This window comes from Leishmania infantum, chromosome 19 (assembly GCF_000002875.2).
Source record: "Leishmania infantum JPCM5 genome chromosome 19".
Lineage (NCBI taxonomy): Eukaryota > Euglenozoa > Kinetoplastea > Trypanosomatida > Trypanosomatidae > Leishmania > Leishmania infantum.
Genome location: NC_009403.2, coordinates 488,976 through 514,498, shown reverse-complemented (window position 1 = coordinate 514,498; position 25,523 = coordinate 488,976). Strand labels below are relative to the sequence as shown.

Below are 25,523 nucleotides of genomic sequence, written 5' to 3'. Positions count from 1 at the left end.
GGCACGAGAGCAGTGACAACAAAAACGAAAGACGCAAAATGGACGGCAGCCAACAAAATGCCGGCCGTCGGTGAGGAAGGGCCGGGGCCGGGGCCAGGGCCAGGAGGGATGAAGGGGGAGGGAAGGGAGCAACGATGCGAGAGCAGGAGAGAAAAAAACCCCAGCGCGTTGCTTCTCGTGGGGTCCACATCTGCTCAAAGCGGCCGTATCCACGTGTGCGCGCTCCCCTCCCGCTAACCTCTCTGACCACCTCTCCTGCTCCGCCTGGAGTGGAGGGGGAGGGGTGATCTACTCAGGCCCCCTTCTCCTTCTCATACCCGTCCGGCGTATCCAGGTCATCGCGTATGTAGTTCTCCACCCCGACCACGCCTATCTGGTTCATTTTCTGTCGCAACCACTGCTCCTTCAAGTCGATGCGGTGCTGCTTCGTCGGCACAAACTCCGTCTCCGGAATGCCGAAGCTCTTCACATCGGTCTTCTTCATGAGCCCACGGTCCATGCGGCACTCGAGGTACTCGCGAACCGGATCGCGGCACATGGGCGTCATGTAGTTGTTTTCCTTCAAGCAAGCATAGTACTTCTCGATCTCGCTCTTGCACTCACGGTAGTGATCGAGCGGAAAGGAGCCGAGGTCTGGCGGCTTCGCCGTCACTCGCATGCTGTTGGCCGTCACACCGTTCGCCATGGCGCGTGTGTGCTGTATGTGGAGTCTGCGGATGCGAATACAAGAAGAGAGCGCTCCGAACAAGCGAGCGAACGCACGAGCGTGGTATGACCGACAAGAAAACTAGAGAGCGAGTGCGCTACGGAGCTTCGATATCCGCGTTGGCTCGTGAGTAGATGTTTGGACACACACACACACATGCACACACAGGTAAGGAGGATAGAAACGACGGGCGAAGAGAGAAGGCGAAGTTGGAAGGGGGAAAGAGGGGGAGGGGCGTGCCGGTGCGCAGGTGACGGTTGTTGTTGCTGATCTGTGCCGCCCATTCGACATCTATGTGCGCGCGTGTATGCATGAGCGAGTGGGTTTCCGTGGCTACTAGCAGAGAGCCGCATCATTGACTTTTGGCGTTCTTCCAGTCGCCTTCGGACTCGCTGAGCTCAGCGAGAAGAGCGTGCGAGGGGGAGGGTGGCTCCAACGGAAAAAAGCGGCACTGACGCGGCGTTCCATATGCCGGCGACCCTTCCCATGCGCCGCGTGAGCAGGCATGTCTCTTTGCTGGCGGAGAGGAATCAAGACGCGCGTGTGGGACGTGCACGCCGGCAGCATCGCCCTCTCGAACATCTCTGCGCAGCGCGGTCTAAGCTGCCCTCCTCCCCTTCTGTCTTTCTCTTGTGCGCCACGATTTTTCCTGCCCTTCTTCGGTGGTCGCGCTTATGCGCGTAGCCGCAGCAAGAGGGGGTGGTTGTGGGGAGGGCCGCCAGGCCCAACACACACACACATATATATATATATGCATGAAGAGAAGAGCAGCAGACAGAAGGGCACCAAGACGACTGAGAAGTGTGCCGCACGCTGGATGCGCCGATGCAGATAGAGTGGAGGGAGAGGGGTAGACACATACGCATACCCTTCCCCCTCCCTCTCTCTATCGCACGCGCGCGCGGATGTCGGCAGGCTTCTCTGGATGTATATCTGTATATGCGCCCCGCGCTCGTGCAACGCTGTCAATCAGTATCGCTCAAGTAAACGTCTTCCAGAGCGAAGAAGCTTGCTGTGGCGGTACTCGCGTCTGCATCCTCGGCTTGGTGCAGCACTGGCACGCTTGGAACACCACGGACAATCGCCTCCAGAGAGCTGAGGCTCGTCAGAGGGTCAGCGTGCGATGCCATGGCGGCACTATCCTCGTCTGGGAGCGGCGAAGATCGTGGCGCAGAGTTCATCGCGGCGTTGCCGCCCGTTTCGCTCGTTATTGGCGCCGCTCTGGCGGAAGCGCTCGCCGCACGCATCGCCGATATCGATGCATCAACAGCCGAGGAGAGAGGCTTTGATGTGCACATTATAGCTTGCCTGTGCCACTGCGATGTCTGCTGCTGATGCTGGCTGCATGGAGAGGGGCCGGCCGGCGCATGAGCCGGTGCAGAGACAGAGGATGGCGCAGCAGGCGAGACGGAGGGTTCGCTGTTCTGCTTCCCGCGGCCCCAGAGCTCGCGGATCCACCGCTCTTGCTGCTGCTGCTGGCGTCTGACGAAGACTCCATCGCGTTCACTGCGACGAGTACCATGACGCGGCCAGCGTACTGCTCCATTCACGTTCACCTTCCAGCACGGTTTCCGGGCTGCATGGGCAGTGCCGCCGCCTTTCACACCGTCGTCGTCCCCGTCCTCCGGCTCTGACAAAGAAGAAGGACTACTGGATGACGGCGCTGCAGATGAGACGAGCGAAGACGCAGCGGACGCGGATCGCCAACGCGGGGTCGGAAACGAAAAGGTTGCGCTCGGCGGGATCCTCTGCGAGGCGAGCTGCGACGCAGCGGCACTGCCCAACGCACTGGACGCCCCACCACGCGCGGTAAATTCGAAGGCGCCGTCGCTCGTGCGGGTTTCGTGTCGGTGGCGCTTGTGCGCGTGCACTGGCTTTTGCGCGAACCGTGCAGAAGTGATGGCCTGGCTACGGGCACCTGCGAGGCCTTGCTGCACCACAGGAGCTCCGTCATCGTCTTCATCTTCCTTTCTTACACTGCCGACTTCGGCATCGCGGTGCCGCCGCGTATGTCGCAAAGGCTGTTCAGATCGTTCCCGCCATTGACCGCTGCCGCCGCTCAGCGCAAAGAGGACCTCGACAGGGATGTCCCAGTCAGCTGTCGGGCCGCGCGGGAAGCCACCCCCAACGCGATGATCCATCAACGGGTCCGCCGAGATGGCTGCTGCTGTCACGGTAGACATTTCATTGGAGAGCGCGTTGCCACCACGGCCCCGAGCATCCTCCCCGACAACAGCGCCAAACACACCGGCAGCTGGCTCGACTTCTCCGGGCGAGCGGAGGCTGTTGCTCGGACGCGCGGTCATCTGAGGCGGGATTGGCAGTTGCCGAGGCCCCGCAGCGAGTCCGCGCTCCAACGCGTCCTCTGGCACAAACTCACGGCCAGCGCCGTGCCTCGATTCTCTGGTGAGCACCGTCGTCACGTCTGCGGTGGCGATGGCCAACCCGTTCGTGCCGCTGCCGCCACCGTCACCTCGCCTTTCGTTGGCGCCCCACGCTGCCGCTATCCCCCTCTTGGCGCCCGTTGTCGGCAGTGCGGGCATCGCGAGCGGGTCGTAGAACCCGTCGATGGAAATCGAGTTGACGCTGGCGGTACTCGCGCGTACATAGGACGGGGACACGGTTGGCTGTTCGGACGGGACGCCTTGTAGCCACTGTGCCTCATCGTTGACGGCGTCACACCCATTTTCGGCATCGCTCAGTGGCGGTGGTAGTGGTGGTGGGAAGCGAGAGACGGGTGGCTGGTGCGGCTCTGGGGACGCTCCCGCACAACCGCTGCCGCACTGCCTCACTGCGGTTGGGGTGTGGCCTTCCACGCCGTCAGCTGACTGGATTCGCAGGTGGGTGTCCTCCTCGTCCTCCACGGGCCACTGCCGGCGTTGGGGGTGCTTCAGCGGCGTCGCCCGACCCGGGCGTGTCGGGCCGAGGTTCACCGGCTCACCACCGAACTCTCGGCGCAAGGATGTTGGGGAGCGATTCGCTACGGGAGCGTCTGCATGGTCAGCCGGTGCCCGTGTGTGGATCGAGGCGGCTTCGCGGACGACAGAGGTCTCGTCGTTCCCCTCCAGCGCTGCCCACCAGCGGGTGGGTGCACTCGCGGCAGCGCTGTTGCGCAGCGATCCGCTGCGGGTCGGGCTAACCCCACGTTGACGACCACCAGACTCTCCGTCGCCACGGTCTAGAATGTGCCCCTCCAAAAAGGCATCGGCCGCTGCGCGACCCGCTACTGCAGCCGTCGTCAACGATGCGTTCGTCTTCTGCGCCGCCACACCGGCTACGTTGGACGCGTCGAGCGCGCGCCGTCGCTGCCTTTCTTCTTGAGCGGCTTTTTCCTCCGCCGCGTGTTGCCGCAGCAGCGCGTCTGTTGTGAAGTTATAGCTGGAGAGGACAGTCTGCACCTCGCGAAGGACGGTGTAGGGTGGCGCGAGGTAGAGGTACTCCTGCAGCAGCACCGGCACCTGCGTGAGCGCCGGCTCCGGAACGAGGAACGTCCACCGTCGCTGTTGCTCTGCTGGCGTCGTTTCAGCGTCGTCTGCACGACCGCTGATGCGTGGTGACCAGCAGGGAGGGGAGGGAGGAAGAGGATAAGCAAGTCCCAGACGCGCGCAGGCGCCTTCGCTCGCATAGGTGAGCTCACCATGCACGGCCACGACGTTGAAGGCGGACTCCATGTAGCGCACCTTCATCTGCAGCTCGATACCCTCGTCACTGCCGCCGCCCGCCTCGGCGGCGGCGACGGCTGCGGCAGCATCGCCTGCTTTCCCTTCGTCTTTGTTTTGTGCGCTTGCCCCGTCCGTTGCGTCGCTACCTCCACCGGTGGTGCCGCGTGAACGCCTCTGCGGCGATGCCTGCTTGCTGACTCTGCGTGGTTTCCGTGCCGGTTTGCTCTGCACGGCAGAGGCGTGGCCTCCGTCGTCATCGCTGCTGGTGGTGCCCGATATGTCTTCGATGGGCCCGCCGGCATCTTCCACAGCATCATCGCACGCCGGGTTCACCAGGAGGCGGCCGGGACCACTCTCGTGCTCGGCGCGCGACAGGGACGACCCCGCTGGCGGTGCTGCAGCTTCACAGGAGCAGAAGCCGCTGTGCAGCCGATGCAACAGCCGCAACCCACACGGCTTCCACGCCTGAAAGCGCTGCCACAAGTACTCGACCACGGCCACCGCTGTCGCGTTGGAGGAGCGCTGCTTCAGCAGGCGCTTTCCTTCCTTCCAAAACGCGAGCAGGGATCGCGGCACACCGGCGGCAGTCGCTACTGCAGTGAGCGCGCTTCGGGTGTCGTGCCGGCCTCGGCCCACGTCACTCACAGTCGACCAAGCAGCCCCACCACCTGCGAGTCCGCTAGCCGCGTATGACGCCGCACTCGGCGTGCGCCGCGCCATCGACGAAGGATAGAAAATCCGCGGTTTGCCGAAGAACGCCTGCGATGCTGCCGCAGTCGTCGCCACCTGCGCCCGGGCCTTGTCCGCTGCCGCCACTCGCGCGGTGGCGAGCATGTGTGCGTTGCTGAATGTCGGTGACGCCCAGGAGAACTGCTGCTGCTGCTGCTGCAACTGGGCGAGGCGTTCGCGGGCGGCTTCGTGCTGCCTCACCCACTGCGGCACTTCGTCGTCGAGGTCCCTGCGGAGATCGACAACACCGCCACCATCGTGCCCGAAGTCTTCTCCGCGGCTGCTCGTGCTGTCCGGGTCTGATGCAGAGGCGTCGGTGGTCCTGCTGTGTGTTGTGCTCCTCTCTGAGCTGCCACTGTTAGTGGTACGACCTACACGATGGTGTCGGCTGCGCCTGCGGCGGTGGCGGTCACCCGCAAGTTTCGGCCTGCCTGCGTGCGATGATGACGCCGCCGCCCCGGCAGTTCCCATGAGCACGTGCTCCAGCAGCGCCCACCTCGTTTTTGGTTCTTTGGCCGCCCCTTGCGGCCGATCTGGCTCTCCTCGGTCGCGTCCCTCACGGTGGTGGCTGAGGCGCACGAGTTCTTCGGCGCCACCGTCGATGAGCCTGGAAAGCAGTGTCGGCCGTGCGACCGCTGTTGGCGCCTGCGGATGCGACGTAGACGCGGCAGCTGAGGGTTCGGCCGCATTTCGCCTCGTTCCTCGGTGAGGCGGCGGATGTCGCATGCCAGGCGTTGCAGTATCGTCTTCGCTGCAGCTGCTGATGCTGGAGATATCCGACACATCCAGAGCCGAAACTTCGGCGCGATGACCTGCATGCCGAGCCGGCGGGCAGTTGGCCTCGTGCTGCCGCGCTGTCTGCAGCTGGTGCCTGTGTGAGTTGTCATCGGCGCTCTGCGACGCAGCTGGGCAGCCGCGCAAGTGCGCTGGCAGAAGATGACGCAGGCGGCGGTCCGGCTTCGCCCGCTCAGGCGGCGGCGGAGAGGACAGTGGAGGCGAACGGTGAGAGACTGGCGAGGTGTACCTGTGTATGCGCTCGCTTCTGCTCGGCGAAGGCGGCTCCGCCGCAGATGCAGCAGCTGGAGGAGCTGCCGCAAGGGTGTATGCCTTGCCCAGCTCTCGCGTCGAGCCCACCGCGGGGGGAGTAGTCGGGCCCGATGAAGACATGCGCGCCGCAGCCGCAGCAACTGCAGCTCGAGGAAAGAGCATCTGATACGTCACTTCTCGCGCAGAGGAGGCGACGACCAGCGACGACGCTGCGGTACCGGACGGGTGCGGCGCCAGCACCTGAGCATCTCTGGTGGCGGTGCTAGGTTTGCTGGCGAGGCTCTTACCCTCCGCAGACTCCTGCGGTTGCGACTGCCGCTGTTCCTGTCGTCGCTGTCGTGCTGCGACGTCGACGAGAACGTCGAACATGGTTCGGCGACCAGCACCACGCAGGGCAGACGGAACACGGACGGCGTGGTCCATCGTGACCACCGCCTCATCCACCGTGCCAACCAACGCGGACGACGTTGCACCCGACGCCGTTGAGGCAAAGGTGCTGGCAGGGAAGCTGTCAACGCTGCCTTTACGCGCGTCATCTAGGGAGGAAGTCGGAGACGCAGAGGGCACTTGCTTGGTTGGTGGCTGCTGCTGCTGCTGTTGCTGGCCCCCCGGGATGAGCCGGAGAGACTGGTGGGCAAGACTGTCGCCGCTTCGAGCGGTGGAGGGGCCTGTTGGCTCATGTTGCGGCAGGCCGGATTGATGATCGTAAAAGACTTCCGTCGCTCGGTCACTGCTGTCGCTGCTGTCGGAGTGGCCACCACCTCTCAACTCACTCTTCTCATGGCTGCCATGGCGCAGGAGGTCAGAAAACCAGAAGGACCGCCCATCGCTCATGTGAGTGTCGTGCGTGCGCGTATGTATGTGCTTGTGGAAGAGTGGTGCAGCTACGAAGATAACCGTTCGTGACGGTGTTGTTGCGGGTGCAGGCACAGAACGGTGATGTGCTGGGAGATCGGCGTGACCTTTTTTTTTTTGTTGCAACGCTCCGTCTCAAGCCTAAACTTCACTGGTCCATCCAAGGCGGCTCGCTTCCCGTACAGGCGACACAGTATACCGGCTCTCTCTATCTCTGTGTAGGTCTGCTTGGCTCGCAGTTTCTGAGCTGCAGGTGCTCGCTTATGCAGGTGCAAGAGCCGAAGCCACACCACGACAGCGCGTCACCAACACACGCAACATAGCAGAAGACACGCACGGACGCCCGCACAGAAAGGGCGAAGAGAATAGGTAGATGCAGGAGGGGTGACGGTCGTGGTGAAGAAGGACCAGAAAGGAGTGATGCGCATGCGAAGGGTATGCTTCTAGGAATCCATGTCCCAGGTGTGCCCATCGCCTTCAGAGAGACAGGCACACACAGACACACACACACACACACACAGAAACACACGGCCTGACCCGTGCACAGGCGCAAGCCGGTCGACTGATGGCAGTAACATGCGAACGCTCGCGCAGACGCCTCTGCATTCTCGCTGCCTTGTATACAACGTCGGATACGTCTCGGCTTCAGTATGGTGTGGTGGTGCGGTTGGAAAAAAGAGGTCAGAGCTTCGCTCTATACACCCGCTAATGATGTTGGGGCACGCCTGGGGGCCATTCATGTCCGCTCTGGTCGAGCGTTCGACTTGCGTGCGCAGGGAAGCGCACAGCATGTTTGCGCTTCTCCGTTTGCGCGTGTGCGCACGCATGGGCAGGTGAGCATGTGCCCTGTGCGCACAGCAGCGTCTCGTGCCATAGAAGGGGACGTGCCGACGGCGCATAGGAGAAGTAACAGTGGAAGGAGAAGGAACACACGACCAAGGGCACCACGTGCGTACAGCCGGAGAACACCGCGGGAGCTTCGGAGACAGAGATTACAATCGCCACTGCACGCGCAGCTCGTGAGCGCAGCACTTCCCCGCGCCTTCCACTACCGTCTGCACAAGCATCCCTCACGCTCACTTACCCGCCCTATACGCACGCCCACGCACACACATGGGTGTCTGTTCCCATCTACGCCTCCTCTCTGCTCCACCTCTGGCGCTCCCACGCGCGTCGGTTCGCTCTGGCCGGTGGCCGCATCCACACCGTCACGCGCGCGTTGACACCATCAGGCGGACGCGTTCTCCGTGTGCTAGACGCTAAACAAAGTAACCGAGCGCAGACATCTCTCTCTATAAAAAAAAACGCAAGAGAAACTCCCCCCTTTCCAACAAGCATCAAGGGCAGCAATGGTGGGATGGAGGTAGGGAGGGGGGGGAGTAGTCCCTGCGCACCCCAGACCGACCGTGACGTACGCATGTACGCGCAAGCCCTCTGCTGGTCGTCTCTCACGCCATCACTGCGCTTCAGCTGAGCGTTTATTGGCGGTACGTATGCCTACGCGAAGGACGCCCACCATGCGAACACCATCCAGGCATCCGCTCACTCAACAACCTCTTGTTTGCACACTGCTGCACTGGGCGGCCCGCCTGGCGTGGAGGAGCACGACGCGAGGGAAGGCGGAGTTGGTGACGTGGCGGACAGGTCGTGTGAGCTTGGATGATGATGCTTCCAGAAGGAGAGGCGCTGCTCTGCCACCTGCCGTTCTGCCTCTGCGAGCTCCCGCACCGCCGCTTCGCGGGCGAGCTGCGTGACATACCGCTGAGCGCGGTAGGCCTGCTGCTGCGCGTGGTCGAGGCGGTCGCAGTACGGGGAGACATAGGGGACGCTCGCCGCTCTGCCGCCCATGAACGCAGCTTGCATGGCTCTCTCACGAGCACCTCCTTTGACACCACTCACGCCGGCGGTGCTGGTCCCACTTATCGGCACCGCCCACATCGGAGACGCGCCACAGGCACCGGTGTGGCTGTTTTGATGCGCCGTGGCCGCGTACGCTTTTTCCGATACATGCGCACTTCTCGACTTGCCTTTGGTTTCATTAGCCTGCGTGGGAGAGGACGGCGACGACGCTGCCTCTGGCGGCGGTGGCGGTGGGGTTGCCGCCCCGCCTGACATCTTGTTTGCCGCCTCTGGCTCCGCTCCAGCGCTGCCGCTAACCCCGGCGCCACTGCCGCCGAACTGGCTCGTCAGGTGGTGGAACATGGCGGAATCTAGTGCGTATGCCGACACGTACGGCGCTGATGGTGCCGCAGCATGCGGCCTCTGCGGTAAGAGTGCGGAGGGGGAGGACAGAGATGCGTAGTAGGCTGGAAGATCGGATGTGGCGGATGCCGGTGCGAGCCCAGGCAGCCCGACACCGCACGGCACAACCCCACTGCCGACCCTGCTACTCTTTTTCAGAACTGATGGTGCTGCTGGCAGGGCGATGCCGCAGTGCGGACACCAGCCCGGTGCTGTCGTCTTGTGCGCGCGCTTCTCTTTTTCGGGGCTGCCTTTCCTGTTGTGAGGGCCTGTGGTTGCCACTGCTGCCCCAGCCGACTGCTCTGCATTGTTCGCCTTCGACGGTGGCTGCTGCCGCGACGAAGAGAATGCATCCTTCGCGCTGGGGATAGCGTTGCTGTTGCCTGCGGTGACACCCGCAGCTTCATCTCCTGCTGCGGTGGCGCTTGCCGCATACCAGTCCTCCCACGCTTTCAGCTTCTTGAGAGCGACGTCGAGTTGCTTTTGGAGAGGGCCTGACGACGGCTGCGACGTCCCAGCAGGAGGAGTCTCCTCTGGTGCTGCTGCTGCTGCTCGCTGCTTCTGCAGTGGCGGCACTTGATGAGCCTGCTGACGACATGTATGAAGCTCAGCGACGACCAGCTGATGCGAGGCTCGAGCGTGGCTCAGTTGGGTCTGCACGGCAAACAATTCTTCGGTCAAAATCCGCATGGCCTGCCGGCTCTGCTGTCGCTCCCTCTCCCCCGGCGCCGCCACGGCTGCACCGGTGCCTTGACGTTGGCGCGGTGGCGTCTCTCCTCTCGCCGGCGAACCCTGACGGCAAGCGCCGCCGCTGCCGTTTCTGTCGTGAAGTTCCAGCAACACGCGGTGCAAGAGGGCTTCTCGCTGCGCGAGCGCGTCCCGCAGGGACAGCACTTCTGTTTCTAGTTGTGCCACTGTGGCCGGCCCTGCAGCTGGGGATGAAGACCCTGCGGGCGTAGCGGTGGCACTCACGGAGGGAGGCAGCGCCGTGGCACGGGCAAGCGGGCTGGCAGCGGCGAGTGCGATGTCTGCAGCAGGTGGCGGGGTCGCTGGCGGAGCGGCCGGCACTGCAGCAGGGGAGGGCGTTGCGTCAGTTACCGGACCTGAAGCGGGCGTTGCTCGCTGCGGCAAGGATGTCAGGGGATGTCCCTCGCTGCTCATCGCTACTACAATGGGTGACGCAGCGGCGCTGGCTGTACCTACAGGAGCGCTGACGACCTGCGCACTACTCATGACAGGTGGCTCTGGAATCACTGGCGTGGGTGCTGCCGCCGGCGAGGAGGTAGTCATGGCCCGGAATGGGTAGCGGGAAAGATCCGACGCGTTCGCAAGAGTGCCGGTCGCGGCCGCTGCTGCGCGTGGCCAGAGCAGGCTCGGGTCAGTCGATGCCCACACCGTCGCCGCCGCTGGAGACACAGAGGAGGGGCCAGTGAGTGAGGAGGCGGGAGGCTGCGCGTCCGCGGTGACGGGGGTGACGAGCGTACCACCAGTGGCGGCACCTTGCAGAGGGATGCCGTTGGTGTTGCCTCCGCGCAGGGAGGCGGGGGCCGGCGAGAGGTTTACTGAGGTGGTGGAGGTAGCTGGTGCAGGAGAGGACGAGGACACTGATGCAGACCGCGTGCTCGTACGGGCGGGCTTGCCGAGACTTGCCATGCGACGTGATTGCAAAGTATCCGCATGAGGAGGGCCGCGTGCCGCGATCCGTGAGTGCGTCGCGCTGACACGTTGCCCGAACGCAAGGCGAGGACGACCGTCTACTTCCGTGGCCACAGTGGAGGACGCGCTCGCCGGCCGTGGTGGCTGGGACAGCACAACGACCGATGACGGGCCGAAATGGACTCGCTTCGACGATGGGGAGCGTTGCGGCAGCGGCGCAGCAGTTGCGGAGGCGTGCCGCAGTTTCTCGTTCTGCTCCAGTCCAGTGCGCAGGAGGCGCACCTCCTGCTCCAGGACGCGCACCTGCGCTTCGAGGTTAGCGGTGTAGGAGGCTTTCCGCGGCACCGTCCCCGGCGTGCCTGCCGACGGCTGCGGCACAACGGCATCGCCGTCACCGGCACTGCTGCTTAGGAGAGGCACGATCTGACGTCGATTCGCGAGCTGTTGGGGGCCCACAGAGGGCCCAGCCGGGGGAGAGCTCGGCTGCATCGGAGGGGATGCCAGTGAGGCTGTGGATGTCATGGGGCTCACAGGCGCACCAGCAGAGAGGTGTGCAAGAGGGCGAGTGCAAGACGACGACGAAGGAAAGTTAAAGAGGTGTGAGGTGGTGTAACTCATGGGTGCTGGTGGCGATGGCGAGATGGGGTCGCTTGGCCGCACACGGACAGAGGGTCTGTGCACGGCGCCCGGCCCTTTTTCTCGCTCCTCTCCCCTCCCTCTTTTCTTTTGGGCGTTCTGGGGCCTTTGTCGGATACCTGGAGAGTGAGCAGCGGAGAAAGTGGGCGGCGTTGAAAAGAGAAGGTGACGGACACGTGCTTCCCAGTTACTCAATGTATGTGTATGCGTATATGATGGTAGAGAGGTGTATGCATATCTATGGGCATGCGTTAAGTGTGTGTGTGCGTGTATGAGCTGATTCTATTCCTGAGACGCAGCGTGATGCGCTGTGCACGTGCTTCAGCGGCTGTGCGTTGCCGCCGTGAGTTTGTGGAGTGGGAGGAGGATCGAAGCAGGGAAGAGAAGCGGGGGCGGGGTGGGAAAAAAAGAAAGAGGGGTGAGGAGGAGAGGAAACGGTAGCGTGAGCTGGCGAGGATCACCACGTGGCGTCCACCCACACCCACCCACTCAGCTGCCTCGCCTGTCGAAGACACTCTTGCGCTCAGATACCTGTCTAAAGGGCGTGACACGCATCGCTGGCTTCCCTATCACGCACGGCTGCGGAAGGCGTGTTGGTGTCTGAGCACCTTGCTTGACCCAGCGGAGCGATGGATGCACGCGTGCGTGCACGGATGTGACCGACCCCTCTTTCCCTCACCCCCAAGAGCGCCATGGGAGAAGAAGAGGTGGTACAAGGGCCGTCAGAGGCAGTCGACCGGAGGGCACAAACAAAGTCAACGAAGAGAGCGAGCGAGCGACAGAGAGGGGGGTGGGTGAAGGCAAGGGAGCGAGAGCGAGCGAAAAGGGATGTGTGCCGTATGTGGTGACGTTGCCATCGAGGTTGCAGCGGGGGAGGGGGCTTCATGTATGATGAATAAGTCGTAGAGAGAGGCGCAGCATCCGATGGCGGGAAGGGGGAGAGGAGAGCAACGATCTGCTATCCTCTCTTGCTCGTTCTCACGTCTTCTAGCACCCTCTCTCTGTCGGTCTCTGCGCACACCATCGTCTCTACCTCTCCTTGATGTCGCTACAGAGAAGAGCAAGCCGGCACGCCGCGCCAGCGACCGGGATGCCCCACATGCGTTCTCTGGTGATCTCCGCACACGCGCAGGATTCTTTCGTTGCACTTTGCTTGGCCCGTCGAGCGCTTTCTGTCCTACGAGAGGCCGACATGAAGATACGAGGAAGACGCAGAGGAAGCGGCGGATGCACACATGCGCGTGTGCACAGACACGCTCGATCACGCAGAGAAGAACAGAGACAAGGACGATGTGCCCTGTGCCCCTCCCCACTTCCACTCTTCAAATTGGGGATCGCAGAAACACCCAGACGTAATCACCAAGACAACTGCGCGCGCACACACACACCATGGCAGGAGGAAAAGAACGGATCTCGTCCACTACACACACAACCACACACACACACACACACACACGCCAACAGAATAAAAACAAAAACACATAGAGAAAGAAAGAAACACAAAGGAGGGGAGGACGTACAGGTGGGGTGGAAGATAAAATCGAAAAGTGTGAGCGTATGTGTGTGTGTGTGTGCGTAGTGGATGCGAGCGATACACGCGTGCTGACAGGTCCTCGCTTTCGGAATGTGGTTCGCTTCTTATTTCCGCTGTTGGTTTCCTGGAATCGGAGAAGATAACAAAGTAAAAAGATAACACAGATGAGGGGCACTACACCATCGTTGGTTCCTTGCTTGCGTGCTCTCACGGTTGGCTTCCCGCTGTGGCCCTCGCTACCTTGTCGGGCGGTTTCCTGCTGCCTCCGCCACGTTCATCGGTGAGGGAGTGCTGCCGGTTGTGGGCGCGCCTAGGGGTGGAACGATATCTGGGTTTCTCCCTCTCTCCTCTCTGTGCATCGCAACGTGCCTGTACCTTGCCGCGGCGGCACTTCGCTTCACCGTCCCCCTCTGCTGTTTGAAGCGCCGCGAGGCAGCAAAAAGACGCGCCGCACATGACACGAGACGGAAGGGAAATGAAAAGGATCCAAGCCAAGGGAGAAAGAGAGAGAAAGGAGCGAGCAAAGAAGAGGGCACAAATACGGCGCAGGTTGCACGCGTAATGTCTGCGTTCGCGCGCGCATGCGCTTCCTCCCGTCGCGAGACGCAACCGGCAGCGACAAAGGCACATGACAAGGGCAATGACCGCCACGACAGTCGCGAGCGAGTGCGTCACCATGCATACCCATGCACTTCCGCACAGTTGCCCACCTCCGCGCATAGAACCGAGGTGGGATGAGGGCATTGCAGTAGGGGATGCGGCCATGAAGACACATGCGCCGTGCAAGTGGAGTGGCGAGCTGGACTCATGTGAGGTAGAAAGGTCACAACAGAGCGACACACACGCGTATGCGCGCGCGAGGCACGTGCCCGTGTGTGCACGCAGCAGCTCCTTTTCTTACACGCCTCACACTACTCGCAGACCAACCTCTCCGACCCACCCTGCTGTCCCGTGGTGCGTCCATTTGAGTGGGCATGTGCACGGCTGTGTGTACCTTGTTGCTCATTCGACCTCCCTCAGCCCCACACGAGAAGCGCTTCATCGGTTGCCGTGTGCATGACCTTCTTAGGGCCCCTTCTCCTATTCCTATCATGCCCTGCCCCGCGCCACCGGGTGCGATAGCGGCGAGACCGGCATCAGCGCCCTACTGCGCCGACATCGCCGACGATGAGGGCGACTTCGTGCCAGCGGTCTTCGACACCTTCTCTTCTGCGTTGGCCCTCTCTTCCCCAGCAGCGGCCTGGGCCTCGCTTGTACTTTCCTGCTCGGCAGTGAAGGGGCACATGCAGAGCGCGCACGCAAGGGCGTGACCGCTCGCCGCAGCCTTCTTGTTGTACGCCTTGCGCACACTCTCTGCAAACCGCTTCGCGTCCTCGCAGTTGGCGACCAGGGCAGACATGTCGCCGTCCTCCTCCGTCAGTTGCTGCACCGGGGTGCCGTAAGTGTCCTTCTCGGCCGAGCGGATGCGCGCCGTGTACGTGGGATCCTGGAGAGCGCGAAGGACGTCCAGCTTCTTACGCGCTGTGTCGCAGGCGTTCATTGCCTGCCGCACCTCCTCCAGCGAGTACTCCTCGGCGGTAGGCACGGCAACGTTGGTGCCGGCCAGCGCCTCCATCACCCTCTCGCGCTTGGAGGCATTGTACTTCTCGACCTTGGCGATTGTGAAGTGCATGCTCCCGTCGAGGTAACTGATGTAGCCGTTGCCGGAGGAGGCGAGCAGCATACGGGTACCCTTGGTAAAGCCCACGATGGCGCTGTTGATTTCCGCCTGCGTGCGGAGCATAGCTACGAGGCTGGCACTCTGCTCATCATCGATGCCGTTCTCCCCGTCGCTATCCTCGTCGCTGTCGTCCATGTAGCGCTTGCGCTCGGCACTGGCTTGGGCCGCGGCCTCCTGGGCGCTGGCCCTCTCCTCGGCCTCCTCAAGCTCCAGACGCCGGCGTTCCATCTCCTCGGCACGGGCGGCCTCCTCGGCCTCCTTGCGCATGCGCTCTTCTGCCTCGCGACGCTTCTTCTCCATGCGACGGCGCTGGAGGGCCTCCTCCTCAGCGCGCAGCTCCTCCTCGGGGATGAGGCCGAGATCACGCTTGATGCGGTACAGGCGCTCCTTCAGCTCCATAATCACTTGCTGGCGATGCATGTAGTTGTAGTTGTTCGCCGAACTGACATCGGAGCGCAGGAGAGCCGTGTCACATTCCACCGACTCGATACCATCGTACCCCATCCAGTTGTACCGTTGCTTCGTGATGAGAGCGGTCATGGCTGCGCGGAGGGGCTGTCGTTGTCCTTGGGCGTACCTATGTATGTGTGTGTGTGTGTGCGTTCGAGAGAGAAAGAGAGAACAAAATGGAGATGCTTGCGTGATCTGATGGGTGGTGAGGGGTTTGCTGCAGAAGGAGGGAGAGCGAGGGGAGAAGGAAGACTGCTGAGTCGAAGCGTGGGCGTACGCCAGCGATGCAGCAATGGAAAATAGAAGGGGGAGGGGGCGCGGTGCACGGCATGGCAGATTGCATGAGCAGCAGGAAGTGCACCAGGGAGGTGCTGTGTGTGTATGTGAAAGAGACGTGTGAGGAAACACCGATCTCGGCGATCCACACGCGCCTCTTCCTCCGTGGATGGGGACAAGCTGCTGCTGCTGCTGATGCTCTTCATGATGGAACAGTGGCACTCGAGCTCGCGCGAAGAGCGCTGAAGGTGGCGGGGGACTCTGCACCCGCCTTTTTCCACAAAACAAGAGAGGGCAGATGGCTTAGACACACACACACATGCGCATGCGCGCGTGCGAGACTCTCGAGACGCCTTCGCGCACGTCCACTTCACAGTGCTATCCGCTCTATCATTTGAGGGAGAGAGATTGAAGACTGGGGCATCACCAGGCGGTGGCGGCGGTGGAGGTGGTGCGTCTTTGGGGGATGGAGAGAAAGGACAGAAACAGAAAAGAGATGGGAAGGTTATAATACAAGAACAACAGAAAACGAACGAAACAACAACAAGCACGCCTGCCAGCATCCTTCAGGCTGGCCACCCTGCCATCATCATCGGTTGCCGTGCATCTACCTCACATGCCCATACAGACACACATACCGTACACGTACACGGAAAAAAAAATTGCCCTCGCTGACGTTGAGGCGCGTGGTGGTGATGGTGGTGCACACGATAGTCGCACCATTGTCAACTTCGCTTCAGTGCTAAGATCGTCGTCAGTCCATCAACGCACCTTTCAAAATTCCGGGTCAACATCAAACATGCAAACTTGTCTATGGCGGAAAGGAAAAAAAGAAAAAGGAGGTAGCGCGACAGGCGGGGGCGCATGGGCCATTGAGTGAGAGGTGAAGCAGTGCGACTCTCCGCACTCGCTTGTCCCCTCCACCCCGTGTGTGTGCGTGTGCGGAGAAACATGCATGCCACGACATAAGCGTGCTTGCGTTCCTCTCGTGCGGTACCATCTAATGCTCTTCGCTGCGGTTTCCGGCGAGACGAAGCACGCCTGAGAAAACGATGCCAGAAAAAAAAAAGAAAGCCAGCATCTCGGAGCGTGTGAAAGCAGGAGAGAGGGAAAGAAGGAGGGCCGGTGCATGCATCTGCATGCTTGTCTGCGCGCGATTCGCTGAATTGAGAGCGTTATCCACGTGTATCCTAACCCCCTCCCCTCCCCTCCCCCCACACACGAGGAGGGATGCACACACGACTTGCGGAAGAGATGGAGGAGACACACGGAAGGAAAGAGAAAATGCACGATCGAGCTGCAGTGCGCTGCCACGATCACGTCAACCAGTAAAGCATGAGCAGCCAACGCTGAAAAAAAAAAAACTTAACAAAGGCAAAGTGTCTAGAGCGCGCGCCACTGCGAAAAAAAAAAAGGGAGCGCACCCGCGACAACCGAACTGGGCAACGCTCTCACATGGCGATATCAGTACCATCTTCGGCCGCGGCCGCCACACAAATACGCATGCACAGGCTGGCTCGACGAAGTTCAATTTCCAGTCATCGTTGCTGGCGCAGGGTGGTAGATGGGTGAGCGAGGCTGACTGATGTCCCACCGCGGTCGCACCGGACTCGAGTTAAGGTCCGTTCGCCACGGCGGCGACACTGTGCGCTGCTGCGGGTGCCGCCCTGTTGCGCTGCTGTGGCGTCGCTGCAGCGGCTGTGCTAGCTCACGAGTGGCCCACGAGGATGCCGTCACAAACGTTCCGGTGTTGCCGCCCGCAGCCACTGCTCCAGGGGAGTGAAGAAGCACGTGAATGCGCTGCTGTTGTTGTTGGTGCGCGCGCTGCGCTTGACGCCGATGGTACTGAGCAGCCTCATACTCGTCCACGATCCGCAGCTGCTGCAGGCGTTTCTCCAGCTCGGCGAGCGTCGGCACACGGCGATCCACGAACGGGGCAGCATAGGTGATGTCAGTCTGTATGTGCGACTGTGGTGGCGCATAAAGGTGCTGCTGCAGCTGCTGCTGAGGAGGCTGAGACTGCGTCTCGCTTGTCGCACCGGAAGACGTGAAGTACGGGTAGTAGGAATCGCTGTGGGACGAGCGCTGGTGCTGGTGGTGCTGGTGCTTCTGCGGCGAGGAATCATGCGGTTGCGATGGCACGTTGACGTAATAGCGGCCCACCTTGCTGTGGCCGTGGCTCGACTCAGGGCGGTTGCGCTCTGCTTCGGCCCCAACACTTCTGATGCCGCCACTGCTGAGGTAGATATCATGGGCAGCTGGGGTGGCGGTGGCGCTCCACCCCTGCGGTCGCTGCGGCTGCTGCTGCATCCAGGGGTTGTTCGACTCCACCTTGCGTACGTCCTCGTACACGACCGGCGTGCCGGACTCATCCACCACGACCATGGGAGAGAGGGACTTGATGTAGGACTTGATGGACTTCGTAATGGAGGTCGCTGTGCCGTTAGCATGGGCATGCTGCCGCTGCCGTTGCTTCGATGACGGGTGGGACGGCGTCTTCCTCGGCCCATCTCTTGCGCCGCTCGCCTTTGGGACTTGCTCGTACGGGCTGGGGGACGTGTGCCGCTGGCGGCGATGCACCCCAAAGCCACGACATGGGCTGACGCTCTTGCGACTATTACGTGCACAGTTCGTTTCGTGCGCTTGAAGCGGTGATAGTTTGCGGCACTGATGCTGGTGATGCGCCGACTGCCGACCACTGCGGTTCAGCGACGTGAGCAGCATGCCAGACGGTAAGGTTCTCCGCTGCTGCTTCCTTGGCGGCGTCGGCGGCGCCAACTGGCTCGGCACAAAGTTCCGCGGCGTTGGAGGCTTCGGCCGGCGCGGCTCCGCAGCGTCGTCGCCGTCGCCAAGCGACACGAAAAACGCTGGAAAGGTCTTCTTTCGCTCCGTCTTGGGTTCCTCGAGAACCGCTGCAGCCGTGGCACCGGCGGTCGCCGCAGACGTGCCGTCGCCGTCGTTTTCTGCAGCAGCGCCACCATCCGGGGTCGACCTAGCATCCACAGGTGCAGTCGTGCCCCCCTGCTTCTCCGGCGCGCTATCGGGCAGACTTGCGTCTGCTGCCGCCGATCCGGCTACAGCTGCAGCCACGGTTGCGTTCGGCAAGGTGCGGCTTTCAGCCGCCACTGTCTGCTCCGCCTCCCTATGTGTGCGGTCATCATTGACCCACGACGACGTAGACGGCCGCCGCTGCACTTGCGCATCCGGTGTGTCATCCACAGCTGCCGCTGCGGGTGCCACTGTCTCAATCATGGCGCCGCCCTCGGCGGCACGAAGACCCATGACCTCGCTTGCTCCTTCCTGCTGCGAAGGAGGCAGTGCCGAAGGTGGTGGCGGCGACTGGGTCAGCTCTGCAGGCGAAGCATGATGCCTGGCAACGGCACCGAAAGCCGCCGCTCGACTCTCGGGCGGAGGCACTTCATGCGTTGCCCACGCCTCTGCTGCCACGGCTGTCGTCCCCTGCTGTCGCTGCGCCTCGGACACAGTCATAGGTGCCGCGAAGTCAGCGCCAGTCGCAGCGCTCCCCAGCGCAGCCGTCGCGGCGCGAACCGAGTAACCAAATGGAGCATAGGGCTGCGGCTGGCCGAACGGCTGCACATACGGGTCCAGCGGCGGCGGCATCGGATGAGGTCTCTCGCTGTCGGCGTAGAATGGCAGCTGGTGGGTCGGCAATTGATGCGGCTGCGACATTGGGTGTGAATACGCGTAGGGGTACGTCGTTGCGGCGGAGTGGTAGCCTGGCGAGTATATTGGCTGCTGCGATGGTGCCGCCGGCCCCGCCATTGTGAAGGCTTGGTAACTGCTAGGGTAGTGCGGCTGCGCTTGCGGTTGCTGTTGCTGCCGCTGACGCTGCTCCGGTGCCCGGTACGCCGACGGGGATATCATGGACGGTGGCGAAATGCTCGTGAGCGGCGACGTGCCCACATCGAGCCGCGCTGCCGGCTCATCTGCAAAGTGCGCAGCGTCGTGACTTCGAGCGCTGGCTGCTGAGGACGCAAAGGAAGTCTGCACCTGCTGCTCTCCGCGAAGACGCTGCTGCTGCTGTTGCTGTTGCTGTTGCTGAGGCGGCGGGGGCGACGGCACCTTGCCAGCTCCGACGGTGGTGGCAGCCTTGCCGCTCTCGTAGGTCTTGCGCCGCGTAAATTCACGCAGCTGCGCGCGGTGGTGCGCTGTGCAGCACAGCTTCCGCGCTGAGCCGGGCGGCAAGCCGCAGTGCCTGCAGATCATCTCTCCGCAACGCCAGCATGGGGAGGTGGTGTCTGTGCGGTAGCAGCGAGGGCACATGCGACTCGGCTCCGGGAGTGCGGCGATGCCGCCACCACTGCCCACGTTAGCACCTACACCAGCTGGCCGACTCTGTTGCTGTGGCACCACCTCCGCTGCGGCGCGTGTGGTGCTACGGCGAGGCGGCGGCGAGTATTCCATCGCCGCCGGCGCTGGTGGGAGCGGCTCTGGTTCGTTGTAGGCGTGCGCCGCGGAAGGGAGTGCCGCGGCCACGCCGACGGTCTGAAGGAGCGGCTGTCGAGGAGGAGGCTGAGCGGCACCAGTGGCGTACCGCTGTTGTTGCTCAGAGGCGACGCGCGAGTAGACGCGCGCACCGACCCCGGCATGCATGCGCTGTGCATAGCCGCACTCGCCGTCCTCGGCAGCCCACGCCTCGCGGGCCTGATGCGCCACACGAGGTGCAAAGAGAACGCGTGACGCCGAGCTGTACGGCGCGAAGGACGCCAGGCGCTGCTGCTGCTGCTGCTGCTGCTGCTGGACTGCGGCGTAATCGCAGCCGTTGCGCCGGAAATGCTGGTGTGCTGCCCCGAATGCGGCCGCCGAGGGTTGATAGCTGTTGTCGAAGTACACAGACGAGGTGCTGAGCAGCGTGTTGCTGCTTACCGAGCGGGCTGCGGGGGCAGGGGGTGCGGTTGACAGTGGCGCGCCTGTCGGTGACAGCCGTGATGCAGGCGAGGACGAGCTGCGCGTCCACGGGCTTTCGCTCACCTCTTGTGCGTAGTCACCTCGCGAGGAGCGAACCGACCGCAGGCGCTCCTCTGACATGCGCGAGCTCGCGACGCGGCTGTCGCGCTCGTAGCTGCGCACCGGCTGACGCTGCCGGGTCCGCTGATGCGGCTGCTGAGACCATGCCCGCCAACGCTGGTGCCGCTCCTCGCTCTCGTCCACCTCACTTGCAGCGTAAGAGGACTCGATGGCGGCGACGTCGCGTGCGGCACGCAGACGATCGCTTTGGCGGCGGTGATAGCGGCGCTCGCTAAGCTCGACGTTCTGCTCGGCGCGATCCTGCAGTGTTTGGGTCCGTCGCTGCGCCTCGACGATCTCCTGCACGGCAGAGCGGATGGCGGCACGAATGATATCCGCCGGGTCCATCGCGGCAAGACTGGTGGCGCCGGCAGCGGACGCGGAGGACGACGGCACGGCAGCTCCGCTGCGCCCGAGGCCCGGGGCTACTGCCGAAGAGAGAGGTGTGTGCTGTGAGCTGATAATCACCTTTGGAGGTGTCGCGTCAGAGGGGGCCAAGGATGCTGCCGCCCCTGCTGCTGGTACCCTTGCGGCAACGCGCGGCGTCGGTGACTGCGCCGACGGCTGACGGCGAACCGCCGAGGATGTGCGAGACGAGGACGGAACCAGCGGCGGGGTTTGCAGAGGAGTGTGCACAGACGCTTGCGTAGCCACAGCTCCCGCCGTGTGCGTGGCGTGGGTCGAGGAGGCTGCAACAAGGCTTGGCGCCCTATAGCTGCTGCTGCTTGTTGGCGGTCTCTGCCCTGGTAGCACCGCTCTGAATGGTGTCGCGTACCGCGACGACTGAGTGCTCGAGTCGAACTCACGCAGGCTGTCCCGTACACTACGCACGCGCTGCGCTGCAGACTGCACCTCCGCCTCCCGCGCTTGCTGCCTCCGCTCCATTTCCGCCAGCCGCTCCTGCGCCTCCGCTGCGGTCCGTGCAGCTTCCTCGCGCGCCAGTCGCACCGCCTCTGCGGCGCGCACCTCGATTTCGGCAAGGCGGCGAACCGCTTCTTCCTTTTCACGCTCCTGCTCAGCTAGCCGCAGGAGGTGCTCCGCGCGGCACCGTTCTTGCCACTCTTCGTCGCGGCGCTGGGCTTCGCGGGCAGCACGGGCGGCGTCCGCGGCTGCCATCTCCGCTGCGTCTGCGCGCGCACGGCGCACCGCCTCCTGCGCGCGTTGCTGCGCCTCGTCCAACTGACGCTGCGCAGCCTGCAGCTTCGCTTCCAAGACCGCTCGCTGCTCCTCCTCAGCGAGGGCCTGCATGACTGCCGCGTGCTCCGCACGGCGGACCGCCTCGTCGCGCAAGTCAGCCAGCTGCGCCTGCAGCAGCTGCTCGGCCGCGTCGCGTGCTTCGCGGATGCGCTGCTCGGCCCGCTGCTCGGCTTCCTGTAAGAGGCGCTGTGACTCGGCGTGCGCCGCTTGGCGCTCCTGCTCTGCTTGCGCACGGATGGCCGCCTCCTCCGCAACACGCCGCTCGGCTTCCCGGAGGCGTTCCAAGGCGGCCTGCAGCTCAGCGGCGTACGAAGCTTCGCGCGCGCGCAGCTCCGCCAGCTCCTTTGCCGTAATGAGCGGAGTGCGGAACTGCGGCGGCGTCGCAGCTCCAACCATATCGGCGGTGTTGTCGTCGAAACCGTCTCCGTCCCCTTCAATCATGAGCGGAACAGCGGCATCCGTCTGCCGCTGCTGCACTCGACGGTGCACCTGCGCAGCAATCATCGTTGACGCTTCAGACAAAACAGAGGTGCCACCAGGCTCGTCTGCAGCGGCGGCCGCAGCAACGGCAGCCGCGTGCTGCGCCAACACCTCCTTGCGCCGAATCGACGCCAAGGTTTGCAGGAACACGAGGTGCGCCGTTCGCCGTTCTTCCCTCTCCACCTCACGCAGCATCGCGCGGCCGCTGACCTCCTCCGCATCCAACTCATCGAGTTCCCACTGAAAGCGCTGGCGGAGTGCTGCCTCTCGGCGCGCCGCTGCCTTTTTCAAAAGTTCGACCTCCTGACGCCGCTCGCCCGCCGCAAGCGCCTGCCGTTGCACCGCGTGGTGGCTCTGCAGGAGACTGCGCGTTGCAGCCTCGTACTCGATAAAGGAGGCTCGACCGTGCGCCTCTTCGTGAACAAGCTCTGCCGTGTCTTCACGGAGCTGCAGCTGAAGCCGCTCAAAACGCAGCTCTTCATACTCCCGCTGCACGCGGTCGCCCTCCTCGGTCGCCGCCACCACACGGTCAACGCGGGCACCAGAGAGCAGCCACGACCACGCGTTAGCCTCAGCCTCCTCCACTTCGTCTCGGTCGAGACCTTCTTCCGCCGCCAAGTGCGCCTGCTGCTGCTCTTGCTGGCGCCTGCGCTCCGCTGCCGCACGGACCAGCCGCTGCGCCTCCAGCTCATGCGGCAGCGCCGCTGTTAGCCACTCATCAGCGCCGCGCTCGTAATGTTCACGCACGGCCGCCTCAGCCTGCTCCAGCGCCTCTCGCGCTAGACCCTCGCGGTCTTGCAGAGCCTGACAAGCAAAGGCCGCACGCTCCTCGTGCTGCTGGCGTTGGCGCAGCACCTCCTCTTCCTGTCGCTGCTGCTGCCGCTTCTGCTCGGCCGCTTCTTCGACTGCTTCACGCTGCAACTGCCGCTGCCGCGCCCTTTCCTGCCCTTCTGCTAGAGCCCTGGCTTCTTCTGCAGTTCGGATGGCTTCTGCATGCGCTTCGGCCTCCGCAGCTGCACGAGCGGCTTCGGCTTCTGCCTTGGCTTTGGCATCTGCCTCCGCCAGCGCCGCTCTGGTCGCGATGAGTTTGCCGCCATCGTCGACTTCCTCGCTTGCCAAGACCCGACCTTGGCGGGCGGCGGTCATGGGCGAGAGCGTGTTCTCGGCCGAGCCCGACCCCGCGACGGACTTCGCGGCACTGGAGAGAGCATCACCAGGAGTGCGGGCAGCGGCGGCCTGACCACCCTTCTCTGGCCTTGCGTCTGATTCGCCAGCCATGTTTTCATGCGACTGTGCCCGCAGCTCTGAAGCGCCGTTGACAGAGGTGCGACGTCGCCGACGACTTGCACTGTCGCTGCGGGTGGCCGACTTGTACCCAGATGCCCGCTGCGACAGCTCGTCGTCGGACGTGACGCTGACCTGGTCGGAGAAGTCGACCAAGGAGATGGACCCGGTGTTATCGTGGTGCGAGTGCTGGTTCTGCAGTGTTGGATGCTGTTGCTGAGACAGGATGGGTGTTGAATCAAACTCCACCACCAGGCCACGGCGCGCGCGAATGGCCGTGTCCTCCTCCTCCATCCGCTGCATCAGCGCGGCCCGCTCGTGTGCCTCGAGGTCTCCAACGACGCCGCGCTCCTCAGCCTCGGTGTTCTCGCAGTCATCCAGTAGCTGGTGCGGCCGCGCGAGCTCCTCGGGGGTGCCGGTGGGCGGCGGCAGCACGCCGGTTGTCTGCGACTTTTCCGCAGATGCCGCCATGGCTGCCTCGACTTCATCCTCCATCTGCCGCGGCGTCACCGATGTCTTCCAAGCAGGCTCCAAGGCCGATGCACTCTTCTCCGCCTTCACATCCTCTTCGGCCGTTGCTGCAGCGGTCGCACCCGCGGCTGCTGCGGGTAGCACTGGTTTAGCGTCGCGGCCGCTTTCACCGGTAGCGGCAGGGGCATGTGCCTCTTCCTCCTCCACTGTGTGCAGCACCAGCGGAGGCGGCACCGGGTATTCCTCCTTCGGTTCCAGGATTGTGTGTGGCAGCTTCGGCACCGGCTGCGAGCGCGAGCGGTCCTTCACTTTCTTGAAGCCTTCGTTGGTGGCGGGGCCTGAGGCGGCAGTGGCAGATGGCGGATGGGGCGCCACCTTCGGCGGGGGCGCGGCTGTGATAGCGTACAGGCCTACTGCCTTCTCTGCCTTAGCCGCGGCTTCAGCGGCGCGGAGCTGCTGCTGCTGCTCGCGAGCCCGTCGGCGTCGTGCTTCCACTGGGTCGAGCGGGAGCGCGTCAACGGCCTCCTGCGTTAAGGGCGACGACGCCCTGCGCTGATGGTGCTGCTCACCAGCGCTGTCGCCCTCTGATGGGACCGCCACTGCGCCACTTGCGACGCTGACGCCGTCTCCGGGCACAATTGATGTCGTTGGATTGGCCGGAAACTGAACCGAGCTGGCGCGTCGCTTTAAGGTCCCGCTCTTGCCCTTGAGGGCGCTGCGGTGTGGCGTCGTGCCCGTGCGGGTGCGGCGAGAGCGGGTGGACGACACGCCATCGTCGATGGATACGCGGTCTGCATCGGCGTCGGTGGCCGCTGCGGCGCTGCGCGTGCGCCGCCGACCCGACTGCGCCAGACGAGAGACGCAGTGGCACTTGGGGCAAAAGATGCGTCGGCCAGCATTGTCGCAGTGGACGAGTGCGCACGGCTGGCATGCGTAGTGGCGGCAGTCGACGAGAGAGAAGAAGGGGAAGAGCGGCGCATGCGGGTCGGAGGCGGAGGAAGTGGCGCGGCGGAGGCAGAACACACAGATATCCTTATCTGACGTGCTCTGCTCCGGCAGCCGCGTGGAGTTAATGGAGATGTTCTCTGACTGCAGCCCCGCCATCCTCTTCGATGCTCAAACACGGGCACACGAGGCTAGATCTATACACGTGAAGCGAGCCAGAAACGAAAAAGAAACAAGAAAAGGAGCCGAAGTGAGCTGCCCAGCGCGTGATCGTGATGTAACGCTACCGGATGCGGTGCCAGCAAGAAGAGGGTGAGGAAGGGGAGGATCAGGGAGGGGGGAACGGCGGTCGATGTTGGGTAGCAGTTCCGGCCTACGATGCTACGACGGCCAATCAGCTCACCCGCGCTCTCCCGTGAGAATGTTGCGTATATCTTTTTCGCTGAACGTTCTCTTCCCGTCGTCGTCGTCTTCGCGCCGCGTGAAGGGCAAAACGCAGGGCACTGCGGTGCGATGCGGGTTGGGCCGGAGTGCCTGCTTGACTGGGAGCAGGAAACACGAGCCAGCAAGCCGCAATGCACGTGAGTGCGAGTATGTGCAGGTCTC

The 25,523-nt window shown here is 63.3% G+C and overlaps 5 protein-coding genes across 5 annotated transcripts; all 5 read right to left on the bottom strand.

Moving 5' to 3' along the window:
- Positions 1–292: 292 nt before the first annotated feature.
- Positions 293–685, bottom strand: LINJ_19_1180 (conserved hypothetical protein; the record flags this gene model as incomplete). Its single annotated transcript, XM_001465041.1, has 1 exon — positions 293–685. One exon carries the CDS (start codon positions 683–685, stop codon positions 293–295), a length of 393 nt encoding a protein of 130 aa, XP_001465078.1.
- A 986-nt stretch (positions 686–1,671) lies between these two features.
- On the bottom strand, positions 1,672–6,978 carry LINJ_19_1170 (conserved hypothetical protein; the record flags this gene model as incomplete). Its single annotated transcript, XM_001465040.1, has 1 exon — positions 1,672–6,978. The coding sequence occupies one exon, from the start codon at positions 6,976–6,978 to the stop codon at positions 1,672–1,674; it is 5,307 nt and encodes a 1,768-aa protein (XP_001465077.1).
- A 1,563-nt stretch (positions 6,979–8,541) lies between these two features.
- Positions 8,542–11,514, bottom strand: LINJ_19_1160 (hypothetical protein, unknown function; the record flags this gene model as incomplete). Its single annotated transcript, XM_001465039.1, has 1 exon — positions 8,542–11,514. The coding sequence occupies one exon, from the start codon at positions 11,512–11,514 to the stop codon at positions 8,542–8,544; it is 2,973 nt and encodes a 990-aa protein (XP_001465076.1).
- A 2,696-nt stretch (positions 11,515–14,210) lies between these two features.
- Positions 14,211–15,326, bottom strand: LINJ_19_1150 (conserved hypothetical protein; the record flags this gene model as incomplete). Its single annotated transcript, XM_001465038.1, has 1 exon — positions 14,211–15,326. One exon carries the CDS (start codon positions 15,324–15,326, stop codon positions 14,211–14,213), a length of 1,116 nt encoding a protein of 371 aa, XP_001465075.1.
- A 1,713-nt stretch (positions 15,327–17,039) lies between these two features.
- LINJ_19_1140 (conserved hypothetical protein) lies at positions 17,040–25,076 on the bottom strand (the record flags this gene model as incomplete). The annotated part of the gene is made up of 1 exon (XM_001465037.2): positions 17,040–25,076. The coding sequence occupies one exon, from the start codon at positions 25,074–25,076 to the stop codon at positions 17,040–17,042; it is 8,037 nt and encodes a 2,678-aa protein (XP_001465074.2).
- Positions 25,077–25,523: the final 447 nt, after the last annotated feature.